Genomic DNA, 27184 nt, shown 5'->3' with positions numbered 1-27184 from the left:
ATAGGCAAATAAGATTACAGAAATAAATTTACAAATAGACACAAAATGGGTCTATCCACAGAGCAACAATCAATTGCATTTCACTAGACATAATTAATCTGCATTTCTATGGGAAAATCAGTCTTCTGCAATTTGTAGCGTGATAAAGTAACTCACAGTCAATGAAAGATTGAAAAAAAAAAAAAAACCAGGAAAGATCCACTTAAAAAGATATCTGGTAATCTTTTGGGTCCATTTTAAAGTGATTTTTTCTTTATTTTCTTATTAAATCCATTGAGGTAATATTGGTTAATAACATATACATTTCATTTGTAAAGCATTATCACACAATATATCAACCTGTATACTCCATTGTGTGCTCACCACCCAGAATCTAGTATCCTTCTATGACTATATATTTGACTCCCTTTATCCTCTTTGTCCTCCCCACACACACTCCCCTTCCCCTCTAGTAACCACCAACTGTTCATGAGTTTGTTTGCTTGTTCGTTTGCTGATTTTTGTTTTATATCTCACATGAGTGAAATCATACAATTCTTGTCCTTTTCTGTCTGACTTATTTCATTTGGTATGATACTTTCAATACCCATCCATGTTGTGGCAAATAGCAGTAGTTTCTTTTTTATGGCTGAGTAATATTGCATTATATACATACTAGAGGCCCAGTGCACAAAATTCGTGCAGGGGGGGGCGTGTCTCTCAGCCCAGCCTACACCTTCTCCAATCTGGGACCTCTCGAGGGATGTCCGACTGCCCCTTTAGGCCCGATCCCGGTGGGATCGGGCCTAAAGGGGCAGTCGGACATCCCTCTCACAATCCAGGACTGCTGGCTCCCAACTGCTCGCCTGCCTGCCTTCCTGATTGCCCCTAAACGCTTCTGCCTGCCAGACTGATCACCCCCTAACCACTCCCTTGGCAGCCTGATTGATGCCTAACTACTCCCCCGCCAGCCTGTTTGCCCCTAATTGCCCTCCCCTGCTGGCCTGGTCATCCCTAACTGCCCTCCCCTGCAGGCCTGGTCACCCCCAACTGCTCTTCCCTGCAGGCCTGGGTCCCTCCCAACTGCCTTCCCTGCAGGCCTGGTCACCCACAACTTCCCTCCTCTACTGGCTTGGTCACCCCTAACTGCCCTCCCCTGCAGGCTTGATTGCCCCCAACTGCCCTCCCTTGCAGGTCTGGTCCCTCCCAACTGCCCTACCCTGCTGGCCATCTTGTGGTGGCCATCTTGTGTCCACATGGGGGCAGGATCTTTGACCACATGGGGCAGCCATCTTGTGTGTTGGAGTGATGGTCAATCTGCATATTACTCTTTTATTAGATAGGACAGAGGCCTGGTGCACAGGTGGGGGCCAGCTGGTTTGCCCTGAAGTGTGTCCCAGATCGGGGTGGGGGTTCCCTTGGGGCATGGGGCAGCCTGGGCAAGGGGCCTGTGGTGGTTTGCAGGCCGGCCATGCCCTCTGGCGACCCAAGCGGAGGCCCTGGTATCTGGGATTTATTTATCTTCTACAATTGAAACTTTGTAGCCTGCAGTGGAGCCAAGCCTTCTGCTTGCTCCAAGGTGGCAGCCATTTCTGTTGGGATTTATGTATATTCTATAATTGAAACTTTGTAGCCTTAAGCAGAGGCCTGCGCCGGCCAGGGCTGCAGGGCCGCGGGCAACCCTAGCCTCCTGCTCTTTCCAGCTCTGTGGCTGCCGCCATTGCTGTTTGGATTAATGTATCTTCTATCATTGAAACTTTGTAGCCTTGAGTGGAGACCTAGGCCGGCAAGGGCAGGTGGAAAGCTTGGCTTCCTCCATTGCCGGGGAAACCCAAGCCTCCCTCCTGCTCTCTGTGGCCATAGCCATCTTGGTTGGGTTTATTTGCATATTCGCTCCTGATAGGCTTGTGGGCGTGGCTTGTTGCTGTAGCAGTGGTACGGTCACTTTGCATATTACTCTTTTATTAGATAGGATCACATCTTTATCCAGTCATCCGTCAAAGGACAATTAGGTTGTTTACATTTCTTGGCTATTGTGAATAATGCTGCAATGAACATAGGGATAGATATATATCCATATATATATATATATATACACACACATATATATATACACACACACACACACATATATATAATATTCTTTAATATTTCCAAATTTTTCAGGTTAATACCCAGAAGAGGGATTGATGGGTCATATTGTACCTATATACTTAATTTTTGTAGGGTATATCCATACTGTTTTCCATAGTAACTACCAATTAACATTCCCACCAGCAGTGTGCATGGATTCCCTTTTCTCCACATCCTCTCCAGCACTTACTTCTTGTCTAATTGATAATAGCCATTCTATCAAGTGTGAGGTGATATCTCATTGTCGTTTTGATTTGCATTTTCCTTATAACAAGTGATGCAAAGCATCTTTTCATGTATTTGTTGGCCATCTTCTGTCTTCCTTGGAAAAGTTTCTACTCAAATCCTCTGCCCATTTCTTAATCAGATTATATGTTTTTGGTTGCTGAGCTGTATGAGTTGGTTATATATTTTTTATATTAGCCCTTAACGGAAGTATCATTTGTAAATACCTTCTCCCATTCAGTTGGTTGCCATTTCATTTTGTTATTGGTTTCTTTTGCTGTACAGAAACTTTTTTGTTTGATGTAGTCCTATTCATTCTTTATTTTACTTCCCTTGCCTTTGAGATCAAGTTCACAAAAACCTGTCAGAAACAAAGGTCCATAAGTTTACTGCCTATGTATTTTATTGTTTCAGGTCTTATATTCAAGTCTTTAATCCATTTTGAGTAATTTTGTATATGGTGTCAGATAGGTGTCTAATTTCATTCTTTTGCATGTGGCTTTGCAGTGTTCCCAACAGCATTTATTGAAGGGACTTTCCTTTCTCCATTATATATGTTTTTGGCTCCTTTGTTGAAAATTAGTTGCCCTCATACATGTAGGTTTATTTCTAGGCTCTCAGTTCTGGTTCCATTGGTCTATGTGTCTATTTTACTGCCAATACCACATGTCTTTGATTATTGTCACCTTGTAGTATAGTTTGAAGTCAGGGAGTGTGATACTTCGGCTTTGTCCTCTTTTCCCAGGATTGCTTTGGCTATCTGGGGTCTTTTGTGGTTCCATACAAATTTGAGGATCTTTTCTTCTATTTCTGTGACAAAGGCAATTAGATTTTAACAGGGATTGCATTGAATCTATAGATTGCTTTCAGTAATATGGACATTTTAACAGTGTTAATTATTCCAATCCATAAACACAGAATATCTTTTTATTTCTTTGTGTTCTCTTCAATTTCTTATGCTTTTCAGTGTACAGGTCCTTCACTTCATTTGTTAAGTTCATTCCTAAGCATTTTATCCTTTTTGTTGTATTGTAAATGGGATTGTTTCCTTCATTGCTTTTTCTTATATTTCTTTGTTAGTATATAAAAACACAACAGATTTTTGTATATTGATCTTGTATCCTGCAACTTTAATGACTTGTTTATTGTTTCAAATAGTAGTCTTATAATTTTTAACTACACTATTCAGTTTATTCCCTCCTCTCTCCTCACTCTAATATGTTGCCACCACTCTCATACTCAAACATTTGCCAACAGAGAGAGGGCAACAAAATCCACAACCCCTGTCGACTTATACCCCAAATGTAATAAGATTGAAAAGTAAACAAAAATTAAATATTCCTAATGTGATTTCCTGCAAGTTTCAATTTGCATTTTGAAACCAGAGCATAAGGCAAGGCTAGTCACAGCATCAAAATGATATACCTTGAGAAACCAAGATGGCGGTATAGGTAAACACCTAAACTGCTGCCTCACACAACAATTTCCAAACTACAACTAAAGGACAAAACAGACATTGTCCAGAACCACAGGAAGGCTGGCTGAGTGGAAATTCTACAACTAGAAGGAAAGAGAAAAGCACAGTGAGACTCAGAGGAGCTGCAGGAGGCAGAGGTACTGAGACATGCATGTGGAGAGGACTGGAAACTGAGTGCGCAGCCGGCTTTCTCAAGCGGGAGGGAGACAAAAGCTCCCAACTGCAATGAACTACATTTCCGGGCGAGACTCTGGGGACCCAGACTCATACAGGGTGAAACTGGACTGTCAGGAAAGAGAAAAGCACACTGAGACTCAGAGGAACTGCGGAAGGCAGAGGTACCGAGGCGCGTGAGCAGAGAGGGCAGGCATCTGAGTAAGCGGCTGGCTTTCTCAAGCGAGAGGAAGACAAAAGCTCCTGACAGCTCTGAACTCCAGTTCCAGGCGAGACTCTGGGGACCCAGACTCATTCAGGGAGAAACTGGATGGTCTGGTAGCGGGCAGAACTTGAGGACGGCTTTCTCTCAGAGATGCTTACAGCGATTACCATAGGACACTGAGACACAGGGGCCTATTAGGGCAGGGCTGACGGGAAACCAATGCTTTCTGCTCCGCCCTGAGACTCCGCCCATCCAAGCTGAGCACAGAGGCTTTTGTAAGTCTTGTCTCATAAGGGTGTCTCCTCCACAGAAGTTCTCCCAGCGTAGACATAGCTGATCCTCACAGCCAGTTGGCCTGGAGGTCAATTCCTCCCAGTGATACCAACAACAATCAAGGCTTAACTACAACAAGACTGTGCACACAGTCCACAAAGGGATGCACCAAGAGTGTCCACCTCAGGTAACTGGGGAGGCTGAACCACTGGGCCCTATAGGACACCTAGCACACAAAGCCACTCTATCAACTCAGGAAAGCAGCCAAAATGTGGAGACAAAGAAACAGATCACAAATGAAAGAAATGGAGGAAAGCAAACGACTGGATATAGAGTTCAAAACCACGGTTATAAGGTTTTTCAAGAATTTTCTAGAAACCGCTGATAAATTTAGTGAGACCCTCAAGGATATGAAAAAGGACCAACTAGAAATTAAGCATACACTGAAATAAAAAAATATTATACAGAGATCTAACAGCAGACTAGAGGAACGCAAGAATCAAGTCAAAGATTTGAAATACAAAGAAGCAAAAAACACTCAACTGGAAAAAGCAAAAAGTAAAAAGAATCCAAAAATATAAAGATAGTGTAAGGAGCCTCTGGGACAACTTCAAGCGTACCAACATCAGAATTATGGGGGGTGCCAAAAGAAGAGAGAGAGCAAGATACTGAAAACCTATTTGAAGAAATAATGACAGAAAACTTCCCCCACCTGGTGAAAGAAATAGACTTACAAGTCCAGGAAGCACAGAGAACCCCAAACAAAAGGAATCCAAAGAGGACCACACCAAGACACATCATAATTAAAATGCCAAGAGCAAAAGACAAAGAGAATATTAAAAGCAGCAAGAGAAAAACAGTTAGTTACCTACAAGGGAGCATCCATACGATTGTCAGCTGATTTCTCAACAGAAACTATGCAGGCCAGATGGGAGTGGCAAGAAATATTCAAAGTGATGAATAGCAAGAACCTACAACCAAGATTACCCAGCAAAGCTATCATTCAGAATTGAAGGGCAGATAAAGAGCTTCACAGATAAGAAAAAGCTAAAGGAGTTCATCACCACCAAACCAGGATTATATGAAATGCTGAAAGGTATTCTTAAAGAAGAGGAAGAAGAAAAAAGTAAAGATAAAAATTATGAACAACAAATACATATCTATCAACAAGTGAATCTAAAAATCAAGTGAATAAAAAAATCTGATGAACAGAATAAACTGGTGAATATAATAGAATCAGGGGCATAGAAAGGGAGTGGACTGACAATTCTCAGGGGGAAAGGGATGTGGGGCGTTCGGGAAGAGACTGGACAACAATTGTACTCCTATGGATGACGGGCGGGGGGGGGGTTAAGGGCAGAGGGTGGGGTGGGAACCGAGTGGAGGGGAGCTATGGGGGAAAAAAGAGGAACAATTGTAATAATCTGAACAATAAAGATTTATTAAATTTAAAAAAATGATATACCTTAAAGCTACTCTTATTTTGAATAGTCCCAATGATTTTTAAAATAAAAATATAAGTGAGAAAGGAATAGAGAAGTAAGAGGAGAAAAGAAGTTAAATATCTTCACCACAGACTATATAATAGTGTATTAAATTCAGAGCCTACCTCTGGCTAAGATTTGCAGTGACATGAGACTAATTAACTAAGAGTAAATTGGTTCTGTTTAACTAAATTAATAAAGCAGTTGTTTTTATTATTTTAGTCCATGCTCTGACTCCATAATAGCTACTAATAAATTAAACCACTTTGGGATTTTACAAGTGAGTTTCATTATCACTGTTTTTTATTCCACGAAAAGGACTATGGTAATAACTAATAAAAGACTAACTTTAAGTTAATTTTATTAACTTTTTGTTAATAAAATGAACAATTAAGCTTGGAAATCAATAGAAGACTAGACAGAAGCATAAATCATTTATTTGCTAGAATTTTTTAAAATTTTCTGGAGATGGCAATATTAAATGTGAAATCATATCAGTCCTTCCTGAACTTGAAGCCTATCTTTTAAGAAACTCACCCAGCCATTTTTTTATTCATCCCACAATAGTGCTGCTAACGAAAAGAATTTTTTAATTACCCAAATTAAACTTCAATAATAAGAACTTTTTCATTGTACATTTGTACATCAAAATGACTTTTTAATTACCTATTGACTCCGTTTTAAAGATCCCACTTTAAAGGTTCTAACTCAACAAGGACTATTCTAATTGAGTCAGCCACACATGACATTTAAACCTCTTAGCTCACTTGCCTGCCCTCTCACTGACCTTGCTTCCTCCCACTTGTGGCCAGAAAGCTCAAGATAGTAAATGCAGAGTTGAGAGATCTAGGGGTGTGGGGGAAAGTTTCGTATGAAAAAGTTATTATTCATTTGGCCATTTGCACTATTATGTATTTTTCTTTTGAAATATAATCTTCTGCCTTCAACAAGAGAGGATATATTATATCATACAGTGTATGCATTAGAGAAATTAAGATGACTGCTAGAAGACAGCACCACTTAAAAGCCAAATTGTTTTTAATTGGTGTGAACTTGATGAAGACCTTAGGATAGTGGGTTGGGAGATAAGCCAGTAAGGCTATTTGATATTTGATAAGACTCTCACTTGGGAGATATAAAATAGATGTTTATTGGTTTTGCTATTAACCCTAAATGTTCAGATAGTCAAAAATACACACACGCATACATGCATACTTATTTTCATTTAGTTGCTGCTTTAAAATAAATGTTTCCGCTATTGCATCAAGTTCATGGGGCCTCAGTAGCATGCCCTTTCTACTCTGTGGGCTTTTGGTGTATCTTCTTGGTCCTGGAAAGAGACCAAATGCAAAGTGATCCACATTATAGGCAAGGAGAGTTGAGTGTTTAGTTTGCTCATCATTTATATTCCCAGAATTCATCTGGGACTCACTTTGGAAGATAAAGCATGGATCAATTTAGCTACTTGTCATTCTTACAAGCTTTATATATGTGGGGGAAAATAGAAAGTAAGACCTAAAATAACTTTGGAGATTATTTGCGAGTCTCAGTGTGTTTGGCATCTTCACTAAATGTTCTGTAGCAGGAGTTAGTAAACTACAGCCCACAGGCCAAATTCAGAACCTTTCACTACCCTTTCCACCTGACCCCCAGTTTTTGTAAGTAAAGTTTTATTGGGACACAGCCGAACCAATTTGTTTGCATGTTGTCTAGGGCTGCTTTCATACTATGTTGGCAGTGTTGAGTAGTTGCAACAATAAAGACCTACAAGCATGGCCACAAAATCTAAAATATTTTTTATCTGGCCCTTTACAGAAAAAGCTAGCTGATCTTGTCTTTTCACAATGGTCACTGCAGAGGGCTGTGATAGGTGACAGCACAGTAATCCTCATTGCATAGGGAAAGCTAATAGGGTGCTGTTCTTCTTATGAACTTGTCATCTTTTTGTAGTTGAAAACAAAATTCAGCACCACATTATTAAACAAGCATTGTTCATCACATTATGCTCCAGTTGGCAGACTTACCATTTGCTTTTGGGGTTTTTCCTGTATAGGAAATTGTGTAGTATCTTGCATCAGTTTTGCATTTTCCGTTATGTCTGCACCTGGAGTGTAATATTCAGTGTCTGTGTATTTGTCATGATGCTTGTGTCAGGAGCCAGGCACACGTATAGGAGTGTGAAAGAACAGAGTTATGATTATTCTGAGTTCAGATTTTGGGTTTATTTTTCTAAAGAGTCTCCTTAGGTAGCATTATTTAAAGACCAAGAGACTTTTTAATCTTTTAGGACACTGTTTTTCCCCAACTTCTCTAGGTGCCAGAAGATGAAGTCAAGAAATCAAAAATGAGAGGGAGGGAGGTAACATTGTGAGGAGAATTTCTTGGGAATAATTCTGGGTGGCCCTTCCTCCCTCATCCACCTTCCTAACAAGGTTGCATGTGACTTTCAACCTCTCCGAGGGGGATGGCTCCTTAAGGATAACAAATGTCAGACCCTTCCCAAAGGGACTCCTTCCATGCCTGAGACACCACGCCAGGTCCCCTGCTCCGGGCACAGCCCAGGCTCAGACCCAGGATGCATCCTTGTTGTGTTCCTTCCAGTTTGAAAACTTGGATTGGTTTTCTGTGAGGATTTCAATTTCCCTAAACTAGATATGAACCATTTGCACTCACTAGGATTGAATGCTACAACCTTCTTATCAGTTCTTCCCTTTTCTGCCAAAGTCAAGGTTAAGGAGCCAGGTTTGCATGCCTCCTCAGCACAACTCCCTGTGAGAAAGCAGTAGGATTGTGGAAAAATAAAAAATGTTTATTCCAAAGTTCTTGCTCCAGATTATTTTACTAACTTTTTGAAAATGTTAGCAGTTCCCTCTGGGCTTCTTTCCCTAGGCCCCTCTCAAGGTCATTGCAGTCATGGCCATTGTTGATTAGTGGGAGGGGGGAAAAACTTTTTTAAAAATGTGGATATTGTACTACATTCTAGAGAAACTCAGAGATAAATCAAGTTCTGGCTATTGTGGCTTCTCTCTTGGGGGCTGCGGGGTACAGGACACACTTGTAGCAAAGCACAGCCTCTCTTTACTGTCACATGCCTGTGGACTTAAATTTGTAGCACAGATTTTTCTCTGTGATATAAAAAGAACTGTAGTCCAGACTAATTCAAAGAATGTGTGAGCAACAAGACTGCTCCATTCTTGGAAACTTACAAAATACAAAAAGAAAACAAAAAACTTTTTCTGCATATAAATAAATCTTGGGAAGCACATTGTGCAGAGAAGCAAAGAAAATTACAGAATATGAGATCCAGACTAAGAGAAATACTTCCTTAAATATCTCCAAGGGCTTCTTTTGTTAGAGTTCTTAGTATCAGAATTAGCCTGCTGTAAGAATAGCCAGCATCCTGCAACAGGCACAAGTGCTGGGATTTAGAGCGAGAGGGAAGAAACCATCAATTCCCTCCCTGTTCGGAATCGCTATCCCTGTGGGTGCAAGGCAGGCAGAAAGCAGGTGGTCTGTGGCTGGAATGTCTTACAGCTGGGAGTTCATATGACACTGGAAGAGACCAATCCAGAAACAGTGGCAAGTGAGCTGATGAACTAAACGGAAGCGCCCATCAGAGGACAGGGTGGCAGGGCCCTGAGCACATCCTGAGAGGGCACTGGGCCATGGCGGCAGGTGGGACACGGCCCCTCCCGATGCCCAGGCTCTGCTGCCTGGGGCTTCTCACCCTGTCCTCTTGTTTGCTTGCCAACTGCAGGTTCATCCCAGAGGCCTGGTCGGCCTGCACGGTTACCTGTGGTGTGGGGACCCAGGTGCGAATAGTCAAGTGCCAGGTGCTCCTGTCTTTCTCCCAGTCCGTGGCCGACCTGCCTGTGGACGAATGTGAAGGCCCCAAGCCGGCATCCCAGCGAGCCTGTTATGCGGGACCATGCAACGGGGAGCTTCCTGAGTCCAACCCAGGAGAGACAGATGGCCTCCTCGGTGGCCTGCAGGACTTTGATGAGCTGTATGACTGGGAGTATGAGGGCTTCACCAAGTGCTCAGAGTCCTGCGGAGGAGGTAAGAAGGGGGATTCTGGCTCAGATCCCCACCATCTTCTTGTCCTTTATCTGTACCCTCTCTCCCTGTGTGCAACTGTGTCACGTGACTGCCTCCGGTCCAGGAATAATAAGCTGGGGGAGGAGGGGAGGGAGCCTTTCTAAACATAAAGCAAACTGAATGAAACCCAGATGTGTCTCTCCTGGGCTTGAGGAGCTCTGAGATTGTCAGCTGGAAGTGGCCAACACAACTTATTCTTTTACTTTCCATTGTCATTCTGATGTTTTGCACAATATCCTGGTGGATCTGACTGAGAAACATGGTTGACATGGACCCAGCAATGCCCCCAACTTTCAGTTTTATTCATCTAGGCCAGTGGTCGGCAAACTCATTAGTCAACAGAGCCAAATATCAACAGTACAATGATTGAAATTTCTTTGGAGAGCCAATTTTTTTAAACTTAAACTTCTTCTAATGCCACTTCTTCAAAATAGACTCGCCCAGGCCATGGTATTTTGTGGAAGAGCCACACTCAAGGGGCCAAAGAGCCACAGGTGGCTCGCGAGCCGCACTTTGCCGACCACTGATCTAAGCCCTTGCCTCAGTGCACACGGGATGAACCAGAACCCAAGACAACAAAACAGCCTGCTATTCCCAAGAATAACTTGTAGTCCCTCTGATTTACTCAGCTGATTTCCCAAAGTAATATCTGTTTCCAAAGGGAAAAGGTGTATAAAAGGCAATTAACACCGCGGTTACCTGTAACTGGAGGGGAGTTTAAAGATGGAAGTCTGACCCCACCGCCATTTTACAGGTGAGAAAACGAAGATATAAAGAAGCTGGGTGACTTATGCAAGATCACACAGCTAGTGCATGACAGTGGGGATGACAGCGGGGACGAGGCTTGCCATTTATTTATTTCTCTGTCTAGAGTGCATCATGCCACACTTCTTTAAGCACCTAGAGAATTCCTGAAGCTTCCTCTTTATGAATATGATTGAACTAGTGTAATGGTCCATGTATATTGACCTGGTTCCTAAGTGTATTTCAAGGTGATCAAATAGACTCAGTGATTCTTTATTTCAGGTGAAATCTGAATGGGATTGTGGTGGGAGAGGAAGGCATTTAAATCAACAGCTAATTCGTCGAGATTATAGTCTTTCTTACCATTATAGACAATACATTACATTCCTATTGCCACATGTCTACTCCCAAGTGAGATTTTGATAGGTGAAGAAACTCTGCCAAATCCCCCTCTCTGGCTATCAAGATCCCTCTGATCTCCTGCCAAATCCCCCTCTCTGGCTATCAAGACCCCTGTGGCATGTTAAGGTTCTGCATTCCCAGCAAAGTTTCTTAAGAGGTGTAAATATATATATATTAAAATTATTTCCCCAAACTGCATTAGAAACCATGACATTTTGAAAACTTTTTAAAAGGCATGTTTTGTCCTGGCCTGCATTGCTCAGTGGTTAGAGTGTCAGCCTGAGGACAGGAGGTTTGAGGGCTCGATTCCTGGTCAAGGGCATGTACCTGGGTTGCAGGTTCATTCTCTGCTCGCTCTCTCTCTCTCTCTCTCTCTCTCTCTCTCTCTCTCTCTCTCTCTCATTTTCTCCCCTGCCCTCCCTTTTCCTCTCCTCCTCCCCCTTTCCCTCTTCCTTTCACTCTCTCAAAATCAATGGAAAAAATATCCTCACTCCTCAGGTGAAGATTGAAAAAACAAGGCACCTTTTGTCATTATTGAGAATGTATGGATAAATGTGACCAAATTGTGCCCATGGAGCTGAAAAGGAATGAATAGTGGAACAAGAACTAGCAAAGAATCAATTTTCTCCAACACAATTTTTTAATAAGCGTTTAATAGTTTTGACCTTGAGATTCTTGTTTGTTTCTAAGCCTTCCAGTTTGAAACCGTAAAGTTCCTAAGTGGTTTAATGGAGAGCCCTGTTCTTTTAAAACCTAAATTTTTCCATCTGATTCTGGAAGAGTTTCTTGGAACTCAGCTAATCTATGTTCTTATGGTGTTCTTCCCTCACACTGAGGACATCTTTCCGTCCTTAACGAGGGAGAAGTGTTAAATAAGCTGGTGATCTCTGAGCCTAGGCAGGAGCTAAGAGGTCACGTGGAAAGGCCACCGCCAGTGGCTACCGTGGCTTCTTTCCAATATAAGGAATGACTCAAGAGTTCAGAAGGTGTGTGTTTATCCCCAATTTCCGTGATCACCTGAATTGAAGTATTATTATCTCTTGTCTAAAACAACTGTGCTTTGAAAAAAATTACTTAGGGTCTCTCAGTTATGGTTCTCAGTTACAAGTCATGCCTGGAACTTGATGAACAGATGGAAAAAAAAGATGCAGTAATGGAATATATAAATAAGCAGATACCTTTATGTTTAAGAGTCTAACTATTTTGCGGATCAACCAAGGGCATAAAATTTAAAGTGGGGAGAGTATATGGAATGTTTTTCATGTAAAATGTTTTCAGGAGATATTGAGTTAGAAATAAGATTTGGATGTTTGATGTGCCATTGATCTCTGCCTGTAGGAACTGAGCGTGTTTGTATAACATAAATTGTACATCCTTTCTGTCCAAGGCAAGGAAAGTTAATGAAATGCCTTAGTTCTTAACTGTCAACAACTGTGCAGACTTACCTATAGTTATGTCCCTGTGCCAAGGTCATATATTTACACCTAAAATGTTCAAGTTGAAAACTCCAAACTGGTGAAAATAGGCTTGGGATATATGGGCCCATATGATGCCCATATGCACTAAAAAATTATTTTGTTATATGGGACAAGTACATTTTGAAGTCAGTGTTTGGCAGTAACACTTTATTGTATTATCAACTTTGATCTTTCACCAAAATATAACCCATGAGGTTACATACACTGAGTGGCCAAATTATTATGATCTCTGAACGCATAATAATCTGGCCACTCAGTGTATATCCTATATAATAAAAGGCTAATATGCAAATTGTCCCCTCGACCAGGAGTTTGTCTAGTAGGCAGGCCAGCCAACCGCCCATGTCCTCTCCCCCTGGCCAGACTGGCCGGACCCCATCCATACACGAATTCATGCACCAGACCTCTAATATATATATATACACACACACACACACACACACACACACACTGAGTGGCCAGATTATTATGCATTCAGAGATCATAATAATCTGGCCACTCAGTGTATATTTTTAATCATTTTTGCTGAAGGCAACCAAAAATGTACAAGATTAACAGGTAGGCATGTTTTTTTTTTTAAAAATCAATTGTGGGCTGTAAGGCCAGTTGGGCTAATTTTATTGTTTTTGTAATCTCAAGAGAGGAAATTGGATAGACACAAAAGTAACCTTTCACCTAGCAGAGGTAGCGACCAGAAGGAACTAGTTAGTAATTTAGGCTACAGTAAGTGACTTCGTTTCCCCAAGCTGTCATCAAATATCATGTAACAATTAAGCTATTCTGAGAGAGAGAAACAATGAAAATCCCATTTCTGGAAGATTAAAAATGAGCCTAACCTGTTTGTGGCTGTGTCCTGTGCCTCACTATCACCTCCTTGTTCTATTTTAATTTCCCTATGTGCAATATTAGGTGTGGTCAAGGATTTGAACCTGAACAACTTTCTGACATTGAACTCCTAGATGGTAAAAATCAACATTGAACTCTAGCTGAGGGAAAACTGGAAATTTACTTCAGCAAGAATGAGGACATCTTATACCTGCTGTTCCCTTTTCCTAATGAGTTCTCTCTCCTTTTGCTTCTGTCAAGAAAGGAAAACTCAAAATCATAAACTACTGTAGTTATACATATGTTCTGCGTTGGTTTAGAATGTCCTTCTCAGTGCATATATTAGCCTGTTTGGAAAGAACACAAACTGGATGAGCTAACTTCTCACTTCCTGGCCTGACTCCCCTGGGCCAAGGATACTGTGAACTTGAAGGTGAAGTCCTCACATTTCCTCCCTCCTCCAACTTCCCACACTCCCAGGTCCACGGCAGCTCCCTCACTCCATGTTCCTCCCTCCAGGCATCCCATCCCCACCTCCACTTAGCCTTAATTGCACACTATGCTTAGAATGCCCTGCCCTTTAGGCATTTCATTCCATTCGTCAGGCCACAAAAATTTATTGTGTGTTGACTACAGGGCTGGTTCCCAATACTCCTTTCTTATGACAGAGCTCTGTCCTTCCTTTCCCCCACCATCCCGGGCCCCACCTAAAAATGCCAAGGCAACTGGCCACTATCGCAATAGACCTTTAACTCATAGTGTTGCGGAGGCCCAGTACATTGTTTTAGAATATGCTAGGTTAGAATCGAGTAACTCTAAAATGCTTAGTCCCAGCTCTTAACCATCGCAGAGGTGATTTTGATCTTGAGCTATGATTATTGGTTTAGTGTAAATTTGTGTTCCACATATCCAAGAAAGGAGACTACAGATGTTGTGTGGAAACATAACCTTTATTACATCCATTGTTTGCAATCTTAGAAGGACCTAAATTCTATAAACAAAGAGTTCACACAGTAAAAACAGGTCACATTACTCATACACGCCCCCTCCCCTCCCCCCCCCCCCCGCACACAAACACACCTGAAATACTTTCAAATAAGGCAAATGATAACGTATTTGTAGCTGAACAAAGCCCAAATATATTTTATTTTAGAGCAACATTTAGTATCTCTTAAATAAATTGAAAACTTAATTTCTTAATGTGTTTCTTAATATAATGTAAGCACAGCTCTGGGTTCTGTATGGAATTGTTAACCTCATCCAGCGCCTTGTTGTCATTACCTCAATAATGCCAGACGATTCCAGGGGGAAGGGTCAGTGATGATATCAACCACTTCTTGTGAAATGTTTTGCTGTATCACCATTCCATGGATTTCAAATGGCTCATCCCAGCTGGAACCATGAGAAACACCCTGTGGTCAGCATTACAGAATACGATGGAGTATCTTGCATGTCCCGTACAAATCCCAAATTCTCCACTCTGAACTAGCCGTGATATATTTAAATTAAATTTTGAAGTTTATTGAAAACTCAGAAAAAAGAAAATTTACATTCATGGCCACAGGGTAAATATTGTGACCGATTTTTTTTTAATGTTTGATGTATGAGACTTACTCGGAAGGAAAAAAAGGTGATACTGATTCTGGCTTTAAAATGTCACTTTTTGACTGATGGTCTTGTTGGGTGATCTAAGCCAGTATAACATCACCCTAGGAAGCATTAGCCTGTTGATTGGGGTGATATCTTCTTGGAGAAATATAGGGTAGATAGAAGGAGGGAAACAACAGGCCTAAGAAGTGATGGTCAGTGTCCTGGCCGGTGTGGCTCAGTTGGTTAGGTGTCATCCTACGCACCAAAACGTTGCCCATTCGATTCCTGATCAGGACACATGCCCTGGTGGCAGGCTCACTCCCTGGCAGGGGGTGTGTAGGAGACAGCGGATTGATGTTAAGCTCTCACACTGATATTTCTTGTTCTGTCCCTCTCGCTTCATCTCTCTATAAAAAAATCAATAAAAATATGGGTTGTTGTTTTTTTTAAAGAAATGATGAATCAATTGAATTACATCTAGTAGTAATTGCAAAGCAATGCAGAAAATAAAAATAAGAAATACAGGGGTGGACAAAACTAGGTTTGCGGTTGTAATACAAATAAATAATAATTGATAAATAATAATATAAGAATAAACAGTGTTTTGTGAGCTCATTACTACTATAAACCTACTTTTTCCCACCCCTGGATATGTGTATTTATATATAACACTAATTCAATGGATTGTCACATATTCTGCTGTAACTACATACAAATATTTAACTACAGATAGGTATCTTTAGATATACAGATCTTTATATACATAGCTATGTACGACTGGAAGCTTATTATCGAGAGTGTTTTGTCTCGCCTGTTCTTTAAACTAAACCCTGCTGAAATGATTCCAGACAAATGTCTAGGCTATTCCTGAAGATCTCCAGCAGATAGAACAGCCTCTCAGTATTTTTAAATGTTAACGCTGTCAGCATTAAGGCTCCAGTACTAAGGCACAGCTTCATGTTTGTCAACTGTGTGACCTTAGCAAGTCTTTTGACCCTTCCACGCTTTAGTTTTCTAAGCTGTAAACTGGGGCTACAAGTAGTGCATTCCTCATGGAGTTGTTGAGAAGACTGAATGGTGCAAGTCGCGCTCTTAGCCTCATACCTGGCTGACCATGGGCAACCGGTGGATTTGGACTATTATTATGACTATTATTATTTGGATTATTATTATTATTGTGGGCACCAGAATGAAAAGTCTGGTCCGGGAAGGTAATGACCTTACCCAGTTCGATGCTTCCTTGCTCCGTGAAAGTCTCCATGACGGGTCCTGCCCACCACCTTGGACCTGCCAAGTCACCTGTGCCCATCACTGCTCAGAGTCCTGTTTTACTAGCTCTGCGTCAGGGGCATGCAGGTGTCAGTGAGAACACTGTTTCCATGGGTGTAGTCATTATGCATCTTGTTCTCTTTCTTTGTTCTAAAGAACTGCCCTGGCTCACTAAGGAAAGGAACCAGAATCAAAAGAAACCAACAGAAACTGGAGTCCTGGATGCGAGGCCCCAGGAGAACAGCAGTTTACAGATTGCTGTATATTAAAACATGGCTCTGGGCCTCCCTTCCAAATACAACAATCTCCTGTTGATTAAAATGTAATGTGCGAAGGTCTTGGGACCATTTTTTTTGTCACCCTGCTCTCCGTCTGCATTAAATTATCACGTTTCCGCGTTGGCAGCTATAGGGCCTGGTGGCATTTTTTTAAAGCATTTCAACATCCTGGTAGCAGCCTGTCCTCTCCGGGGACGCGCCCAGAGGCACGAGCCTATGTGTACTTTCTCCCAGATCGAGCAATGCTTGACAAGATGAGACGGGCAGTCCCGGGCTTTACACTGCTGTCTCTGACATGCGGCGAGAGTCCTACCAATCACAGAGACCTCCCACCAACTGCCTTGTCTACACTTCATCACCCACACACGCCCACTCGGCCTGACAGTGTGATTTGTACACAGGTGTCCAGGAGGCTGTGGTGAGCTGCCTGAACAAACAGACGCGGGAGCCTGCTGATGAGAACCTGTGCGTGACCAGCCGCCGGCCCCCGAAGCTCCTGAAAGCCTGCAGCTTGGAGCCCTGCCCATCAAGGTAACAGGCATGTTGCCTGCCCTGCTACCCTGGAGCGTGTTCGGAGCTGGGTGCGTCCGTCCGTGGGCAAGACCAGAACAACTTATTGTTACCCAGTGTTTTGAAAACCAATTAGCATCAGTTCAAACTGTGAGTCAAATCCACTTAAGTTTAATTGAAACCAGGGCTCTGGAATTCCAGCCCAATGGTCATGCTCAGGGCCCAGAAGGCTCCGTGCACTGAAGTGGTCCCGTGGCGTGACCGGTATGTGCACGTGCCACACGGCAGCTTTCTCCTGGAGGGAGTATGAACTGACCACAGACTCCGTAGTCTCTGCCACCTTGTAGCCTGTGTCCCAAGGCCTCACACCACAGCAGTGGGTTGGCTCATGGAGCATCTGGGTGGTATAATTGATCCACGGTAAATCTCATGCACACAGCATGTAGATTCATTATAGCATGCTCTGGGGTGTATGTGTGTCATTTCACATGCATAAAATCAATTAGGGCATTTTATTGTTCAGCCCTGCCTGGGTCTCATTATTACCCAACCTTGAGTCTTAGTCAGTCAATCCAATCACTGCCTCCATCTACACAACGTTAGGGTGTCTTGAGAGACTTGCCTCCTGACCACTTCTTTGGAGCAAATCTCTGTAGGAGCTAACCCATCTCATCTATGATTCTGGTTTTAAAGGGACATGTTTACGGGACCAAAGCCAGACTTTCAAGTCGGCTGATGGAATGAAGAATGTTACCAGATAAGGTCATATCCTAGGCATGCAGGGGAATGCTGTTTCTGAATGGTGTCTCTTCTTTCTGCACAGTATCCTGTAAGAAGCCATGTGTTGCCTTCAGGAATTAACAGTAATTTGCTACTTAAGTTGATGCTGCTTGTCTTGTTCTATCTTCCTTTGGGACGTAGAGGGTACAGATCATAGGCCTCCTCAGATCAGATCAGGGCAATCCCACAGCGACACAGAATTGTCCCATGTATTAATCTGAATGGTGAGCCTGGCTTCCCCTTTCAAAGGCAGAAGGGAGGAGGGCCACGAGGGCCATATTCTCCAAAGGAACCAGAAGATCAGTCGGCCGCTGCTTAGAGCCGCACTCCACTCGGGAGAGTGGCAGCCAGTGAAACAAAGTCAAGGGCTGGCCCCACTAGAGCTTGATCCAGTGCATGGAATGCTCAGAAACCTCTTCCTACTGTGAACAGCTAGGTGTGAGAACATATCTGCCTGGACCTGGTGAAAGTTTGGCATGTGCTTCTGATACCAGCTCTGCCATTCACACAGAGGAAATCAGGGGAAGGGATATGTAATCGTAGGAAGACTGCCCAGATAGGACATGCCCTGGGGCCTTGGTATGCACCCTGAGATCTGATAACTCTGAGCACACACAAGAGCAAAAGCGGCTTCCTAACTGGTGTTCAGTAGAACTAGCAATTCCCTAGGAAAGCTATTTAACCAGCGGCCTCCTCTCAGAGACATAAGCCCAGTGGCCCAGACTTGAAACGTCATTTCTGTCCATCCCACGAAAAATGCTATGGCCTTTTGAATGCATGGGCAGTAACACAGACCAAGAGCCTAAAAGACAATGTACAGAAACTTGGGGCCCAGCAGAGGACACCCTAAAGTGTGCACGAAACACTGATCTACGCACAATAAGAATTTCTGTGATTTAAAGATTTAAATTACTCCCACTGAACACAAGGTGCTTGAGAAAGCACCACCACACCATTACGCCCCTTCCAAACATACCTCCTCTTTCATATACATTTTACACCAACCTTTAGAAAGAGAGAGATTTCCCTCCTTGATGTCACAGTGAAATATTCCATATGAGTTACCTCCATACATTTCTCATTTTTAAGATGAAAATCTGCTTTGGCTCTTTGATGGGATGAAGAGAGAGTCATACCAGCCCACTATACACGTGTCCACATTGTTGTTTTAATAAGCATCAAATTACAGATGCTCATCTGTGTATGGTTGGCCCATGAAATCCCTGGCTACGCCCAACAAGAGAGGTCTGGCCTGTCAGTCTGACCACTGACTAGTAGAAAATCAAGGTCACGAGTGTCTCTGGAGCAAATGAAATAAAGTTAAGCGGAACATAAGTCCTTGTTGAAGTCAATATAAATTAAGCTCATCTACTTTAACCATCGTTAATACTCAGAGGATGAAAAATAACATCTTGTGTCCTATTCCCTCTGCTGCCCCAGGAAGGGGCAGGTTCAGTGGCTGCAGATCCCAGATTTCCAGCTAGTTCCAAGTACTGACTCCTCGACATTGTCTCAGCTCATCACAGCATTTGGATGTCATTACAACACTGGGATGTGGTTAGGGAGACATTTCTGCTTGTTTTTAAAGTGAGAGTAAATAAGCAGACAGAAGTGACAGCAATGATCAGCACAATAAAACAGCAGCAGTAGTCTTCACTCTACAGAAGAATCAGAAGAATGAAGAGTCAGGGGATATCTGAGCAGGAGGTGGTGCCCTTCAATCCTTTGGCAGATATGGATACAGAAAGGGTAGGCGCACAGCTAGTAGTGACAGAGCTAGGATGGGAAGCCAGGCCTCTGGGCCTCCTAGCCGAGGCCCTAGTTGTCTGTCCATGCTGAAACCACTCAGCTTCTTCCTACATGGGGAAAATACTGTCAAGTAGAAGGGGTTTGTATCCCCTGCCCATGCAATTAGGTCTTAGATTCACCCAACTGGAGAGCAGCGAGGTTAGGATGGAGAGGTAAATTTAGGTCGGGCAGCAATGCTGTATTCTCAAATGAGAGATACTGTCCTGTTCCCACTTGCATGTGTATATGTGCATGCGCACGAACTGCCTGCATTTTGGGGGGCACTTTAAAAAATAGTAGTTGTCTATTGAAGAGAACTATATTTTGAAGTCCTTGCTGTCAGCTTTATGTCTTACTCCTCCTCTCTCTGCAACGAATGCCTAGCATAATGTCTGACACATAGCAGGGGCTTATTAAGTGTTTACTTAATAAATGTGCATAAAGGACTAGGATCAAATTTATAAGTAGTAAGGTTTAGACCCTATTATTAATGCTAGCTGGGAAGACCCCAGTGCTGCCTTCTCTCCATCCCCCTATCCCTTCCCTCCCATGTACCAGATGGTACCGAATTGCCATTATTTAGAGTCCCTTCCCTAAGTTGAAGGCTTTAAATGCCAATTTAAAATATAAATAGCCTTAGGATAAGTAACCCTATATTTTAGCAATCACATATGGCAAAGTATCCTCAAAATAAGAATAGGAAGGCAAGCTTTGATACAGTGGATGTGGACACGGTTGTTGAATGAATTGTTTGCATTGTCCAGAAAGTAATTTGCTCGTCGGGAGAGAGAGAAGGTAGTATGTAGCAGGAGGACAGGTATCAATCCCTTTACAATCTTGCCTAAAATTGTCCAGGAGAAATTAGGATTATTTTTGCTTGTGAGCTTGACAGTGAAAATTTTATATCAAAGTTGATAGCAAAAAAGTTGTTATTACAAGGCAGGAAAATCACTGTAGGTTCCTTCACCATCATCTGAGTAATTTGTGTCCAGAAGCCCCACCACCCTGCCAACCTTCACTGGTGGCTTAGACCAGCTTATGGCAGAAATATCCAAAAAGGGCTAAGATCAGTCATTAGGAAAGAGGTCAGCCTCCTGCTCCCAATAAGAAAGCTTTCCGAGTACTATGGAACCTGTACAAGTAATACATGAATATCCTCATTCTTTAAAAGTCCAGCATAGCAGAAGCAATCCAGAAAGGCATACGCTCCTCTTTCTCCAACATGCTCTCCAATCCCACTCCATTCTTCTCCCCAGAGATAACCACTGCTAATGGTTTGATGTATGCCTTTCCAGACCTTGTTCTATAAATTTATATGCATATATGAATACATACAAATATATAAGGTTTTCTTCCCTTTGTAAATGGGATCATATTTATATGTTGTTCGGCAACTTGTTTCTCCACTTAATTTGCACTAAGAATGGTTCCTTTCCCTGAGACCACCAAAATGAAAACCAGCAGATAGATTGACCCTATGCTCCAATTCTGCTGCGTCACGTTTAGCTGTGTGACCTTCAAGAGGTCACACATCTTTTTGGATCCTCAGATTCTTCATCTCTAAAAGAGGATTGCAGTAAGCACTCAGAAAAAAAATGAAAAAAATACTTTTTCTTCTCCTTCCCTTTTATTCCTGGTGAGAAATACTTTATTTTTGAATAAAACAATGTTTTATATTCAGGACTTAACTCAAATTTGATTAGTTTTTTCTCTCTTATTCGAGAAAAAGGCCTCACTGGCCATCTCCCTGGGTTATACTAACAATGACATGAGCAGCCCAAGGAAAGCCAGAAACCACTACCTTAAAGAAAAAAAAAGGGTATGACTGTTATTAATTATAAGCATTTGATAGCTTGGCCAGTGTGTGTTGAAAAGATTTGGTAAACGTACCTGGAGGAGGGGCAAGAAGTAAGCAATGAAAGCCAGATGGCTGAAAATGAAGGAAATTCCAGGCAATTTCTGCAGCTTTGTTCTAACATACTTTTTAAACTAAACTTTTATTTCTCTGCAACAGAGAACAGCTGAGTGGTACAGAACAGATAAACAGTAAAGTGGGGTGGGGGGGAGCTCATAATTCCAGGAACATTACTTGGTTTCTGCCCCCACCTCCCACCCCCTAACCCAACTCCTTTTCTCAGACCTAGGGTTGTTCCTAGAACTAGCAAGAACTACAAAAGAAGTTTGAGAATCCCTATTTGAGATGCGAGAGTTAAGAAAAACATCTCAAAGGTCACGGAGTCTCCTCTTTAAAAGCACACTGCAGAATGCCAATTTTATTGTACACTAACAAAAGCCATGCGCACCAGCACCAAATGATTTCCAATTTCTGATTCTCTTTTATATTGGCCTACAATGGCTCGAGCAGAAGGTGTTGCCTTTTTACACAGCCACGCTTTATTTGTTGGAGCTTTCAAAGCTTTGCAGCCACCTTCCCCTTTGACAACTTACTTTAAGGTTTCTGTTTCAACATGCTTTCTAAATATTGGTCTATCTTCTGCTATGTTCCCAAAGTTTCCATATGCTGCCTCTTGGCTCTGTCCATACTAACTTTTAAGTGCTTAAAGCAAAAGCACACCAAAGCTCACTGGCGTTCACAGAAATTAAGTCCAGATCTGGAGGCCATAATCAGGCGCCTTCGGAGAACTAATGCTATTACTATTGTCAGTCTCCTTGGTAAACCCAGATGCGTAATTACACTGCCTCTCCTTTCTTCCACTGATGGACAAGTTGCAACAGAGGAACCCGCCAAGACCTGTTTCTTAACGATTGGACCTGATTGGCCCAGTGGCAGGCTCTGATATTGCTCTGCCCAGGAATGTGTTGGCCTAGTGATCAGAATTGTCCCCAGCAGCATTTTGACATCAACAAGAGTAACTGTCACATGCATACTTGCCTTGGGGCTGAAATGTTCATGTCTCCTAAAGACAGCACTTCCCCTGGTTACACATCACCTGTTCTATCAACCTCAAAACTCTGTGAAATGAGCTTTGATCATATTCAAAATCACTTCGCATGCATAGATTCAGTTGTTGCATGAATCTGGGGTAAAAATCAAAGGACTGGCTCTACCTTCCCATTATGTCACCTGTTCTATAAAGGTAGAAACATCAGCTTTAGGCAGATCCATTCAATTAAGTGCTGAGAGGGAAGCTTTCCTGGTGTTTAACAACTATGTCATTGAACAGCCCCTCTTAGACCATATATTTCTGCCTGAACTCTGGGAAAGTCCTTATATAGACCATTGACTAAAATTAACCATATGCACACACACACAAAAAATGGCAGAAAGTTTTTTATATCCCAATTCAGTAAAAAATAAAAATGTACTGGACAATTTCATGTACACAGTCTGCTTGCATTTGGTCCTCAGAGATGACTAGAATACAAAACCCTGTTCGAAAGGAGTTATTATTTAATGGAGGAGGAAGATTTCAAAACAGTAGCTACTGTGAATGAGGCAAGCATGAGGCCGAGAGAAGGCTTCTTGGAGGAGGCAAGCCTGTACTGAATGATAAGGCATGAGTAGGAGTCACCCAGGTAAAGAAGAGAGAGGACAGACGTTGCAGGAGAAAGGAAAAGCATGAACGCAAAGAAAAGGACAAGAAATGGAAGGTAGTCTTAGAGGGTGGGTTGCGGCCAGATCAGGATAGCCCAGTGTGCTAAAGGAAGTTGTGGAGTTTATGTCCTGCAGTCAATGGGGAACCATTGAAGAGGGTTAAACAGGGGAGTGGACAAAGTATATTTGCTGGGAAAGTATATTTGCTTCCCTCTGGCTGCTCATCCAATAGAGCTAAAGTGGTAATGGTGACTAACATTTTTATATTACAGGCATCTACACTTTTTCTCACATAAAGTCACAAATAAATAGTGTGCTCTGTGCGGTGCACACCATTATATTTTCATTGAAATGAATAATGACTCTTGCCCTAGGTATGTTAGCACTTCATATGCTCCCACGATCAACCCAGTGAGATTTGGACTTATTGTCCTGGCAGGAGAATAGAACCCCACATATGGTATCTTAAAGGAGTCATGAGAGGTGCAGCTGGGTGATCCCTGAGGCCTTTCTAGCTCTAACATTCTGTGATTCTTTGAAGGTAATAATTATCCAGAGTTAAAGCTTTTCAAGAAAGAGAGAAAAAGTAAATTCTATTAGAAAACTACTGAGTCAGATTTAAGTCCTAAAGACAAAGCACGCCTATTAGTCACAAAACAGGAACTGGCTTTAACTATAAATAAGGAACCATGAGAAGTCTACAGGGAACTAGACTTACATTTTCATAAGAAAAATTTAGATGAGAGTATTCGGGCATTAAAAATGGGAAAACACTGAAATGATGAACATGTTTATATATAATACCTTACTAGTATTTGTCCATGTGTAAGAGGATACAAAATGGTCTACATCCCTCAATTTAGACTTTTATAGTGCCCTTTAATATGACTAGAATTTCTCTTCATTCAACCTCCATTGAACAAATACTTATTGAATGCCTGCTTTGTGCCAGGCATTGTGCTGGGGATTCAGTGATGAAAAACCTTCTTTGTTCCCTGAATTAGGGTTTGGGGAATGCCATTACATTTTTTTAAAAAATATATTTTATTGATTTTTTACAGAGAGGAAAGGAGAGGGATAGAGAATTAGAAACATCGATGAGAAAGAAACATCGATCAGCTGCCTCCTGCACACCCCCTACTGGGGATGTGCCCGCAACCAAGGTACATGCCCTTGACCAGAATCGAACCTGGGACCCTTCAGGTTGCAGGCCGACACTCTATCCACTGAGCCAAACTGGATAGGGCCCATTACATTTTTTTTTTAATCTTAGATACTGCCGTCCTAAAGTAGTTATTAAACCAAACAACCCCCTGTGTTCCTCACTGCTCCAAGGGCTGACATATCTGCACCAGTCATGTAAGCACCATGGGAATGGAAACATACCACCTGATAGCTCTCTGCTGTGGATATAGTGAGGAAACACTGGAGTTTTACAGTTCAAAAATCTTCCAGCTTACAAATCAATCAATAGAAGTGGAGTAGAGACTCCCAAAATAAATCTATTGTTTTATTTTACTTTCCCTATAATCCAATGTTTTTCAAAAGTCCTAACATAATGAGTTAAGGGCAAACAATGATTTGGCCAAAGCTTTGAGATGAAAATTATTGCTGCCTAAGTGTACTCAATGACTCCTTTGGAGATTTTGAAAGCCCTCATGTGCAATTTGAGATGAAGAGCTTTTCTCTGACTATAGTGTCAGGAATCTGCTGTGTTACTATGTTCCTTAAGCTTGGAAAACAAGTAGGAAAAAGACTTGAGAAAGAGCTGGAGAAAAAGAGATAATGGAAGCAACATGAAAATGAGGGAGTGAAAGGAAATGCTCTACAGTTCATCCTTCCGGAGACAGTATTCCTGTCCTGACACCAGCCCAAGGTTGGGCAGCTCTTAGGTCATCTGCCACGGCAACAGAAAGATCTGTCACAGAGCAGAGCCCGGCCAACCACTGCCTTTCCTGTGGTGAAACAGTGTTGTCCCTGTCTTTACTGTTGTTTTGTCTTCATTCTGTCTAATTATCTTTCTCAGAGCTACAGGACATTTTAGTGTTTGTGTTAGTGACACAATGAAGCCTAGCATGATTGCTATTCAATGAGCACAGCTCCCAGACCCACCAGGTGCTCATGGCTTTCTCATGGAGCTGTGATGTCACTTGGGGAGGGACTATCCTTAAGGCCCAGACAGACATGGGCACAGGCCAGAGTCCGTGTGCCAGAGCAGCTGCAGGTGGTGTACTCGGTAACTTCCTGCTGTTGGCTCTGGTTCCTGAGTGGACAGACATAACTGCCTTTCCCACTGGCCAGAGGTAGCTACACATGGGACTCAAGCAGCCAAACAGGACCCTCTGCCCAGGGAGCATAGGACTTGACACTTATTCCACTATCAGCAGGGGTATTAGGTGCTGAATCCTTGGTTTACTTTGATGTTGTGCATGCCTCTGGGAGAGGTAGGTTATTATCATCTTAGCATGATTTTTTTTTAAATCAAACACCATATTTTCCCTAAAGGAATCTTGGCGACACTTGGAAATGGGGCGACTTTAGGAGAAGAACCTAAAGGGGACTTGGCAATGACAAACCTAAATATTCCCTACCAGGTATAGGGACACTGCCTGGAATAAGGGAGGAATTGTGGGCTTTAAAGTCACAATTAGGCTGTCTACGTTAGCCTCTTTAGGACTCAGTTGTCCTCAGCTGTAGAGCAAAGATAATTGTTCCAACCACAGAAAAGGTTTGTAAGGGGGATCATATACAGGGTGGGGCAAAAGTAGGTTGACAGTTGTGAGTACATGAAATACAAAGTTTATTCTTGTATTGTTATTAATTACTAGTGGCCCGGATCACGGATTCATGCACATTGAAAGGGAATTAATTAGAAGAAATATTTTAATATTGCTATTTGCCCTCTCTATATAATAGAAGTGTCAAACCAAATTCATGATTGACGATGACAGATGGAAACACACGTGTGCAATTGGCGCCAAGAGCTTTATATGTATCGTGCATGCATGAGTCAACTTAGCCTTTTATATATATAGAATAAACTTGCTTAATTAGACCTGCTTTCTGATTTAGCTAAACTTTTTCCAGCCCAGTGAAGCACCACAACTTCTCTTTCAGGTAATTGTTTAGCAACATAGCAGTAAATATCAACATGAAGCAGATTATTATTGTAGATCACGCAGAAAGAACAAAGGGTAAAATATTTAACTGCAACAGTGTTTGACTATATTCTGTGCAGTGAGAAAACCTGAAGTCATTTTCAAGGTTCACCATTTCTTACTTCTTTTCAATCGGGTCAAGTTTCTAAACTTACTAAATCTCTATTTTCTAGCTAATGAAAATAGGATTCCACCAAGTCTCCTATCTACCAACTCCAGGACTTCCGTGAGGATCAAATGAGATGAAGGATGGGAAAATGCTTCACAGATATTTGGTTACAGTGTGAATTGTTTCCACCTGGCTATACAGCAAGTTGTGTTCCTGGGCTAAAGAAACTACAAGGAGGCTAGTTGTTTTTAGGGAGAGGAAGCCGGGCATTGCTATGTGACATCCCAGACAACATTTAGCATATTAGCCTTTTATATATATAGATTGTATTATTTTCCGTACAAACAACTGTAAACCTACTTTCACCCCATCCTGTATATAAAGCACTCAACCATTTTCTACCTCACATAGTAACTACTCAAGAAACTAGGAATCTGACATCCCTCTTAGTTCCCTCTGCAGGAAACCACATGATATAAGAAAACCTTCATATTTATTGCATAGTCATTGCAATTTATTCCTGTCTTTTTATAAACAGCTAGTGTGGGAGCAGAGCGAAGGGGAGGCTGTGGATAGAACCTAGCTTCAAGCTGGCTTTCTGTCCAGCTGGCCAGATCCCTTAGGCAGTTCTAGAACAGGAAGCAGAGCT

At 42.1% G+C, this 27184-nt stretch overlaps 1 protein-coding gene across 2 annotated transcripts in view; it reads left to right on the top strand.

Annotated features, from left to right (window-relative positions):
- The window catches only part of ADAMTSL1 (ADAMTS like 1), a 409739-nt gene that overhangs the window by 212548 nt on the left and 170007 nt on the right, over positions 1–27184 (top strand). For both annotated transcript variants that reach the window (XM_080667642.1, XM_080667641.1), the window contains 2 exons: positions 9708–10009; positions 17036–17165. In XM_080667642.1, the coding sequence (XP_080523768.1) occupies positions 9708–10009; positions 17036–17165 (432 nt within the window). The remainder of the gene's footprint in view (positions 1–9707; positions 10010–17035; positions 17166–27184) is intronic.

This window comes from Plecotus auritus, assembly GCF_963455305.1.
Source record: "Plecotus auritus genome assembly, chromosome: 5".
NCBI lineage: Eukaryota > Metazoa > Chordata > Mammalia > Chiroptera > Vespertilionidae > Plecotus > Plecotus auritus.
The sequence above is the reverse complement of the archived record's forward strand: the minus strand, read 5'-3'. Positions and strand labels throughout refer to the sequence as shown.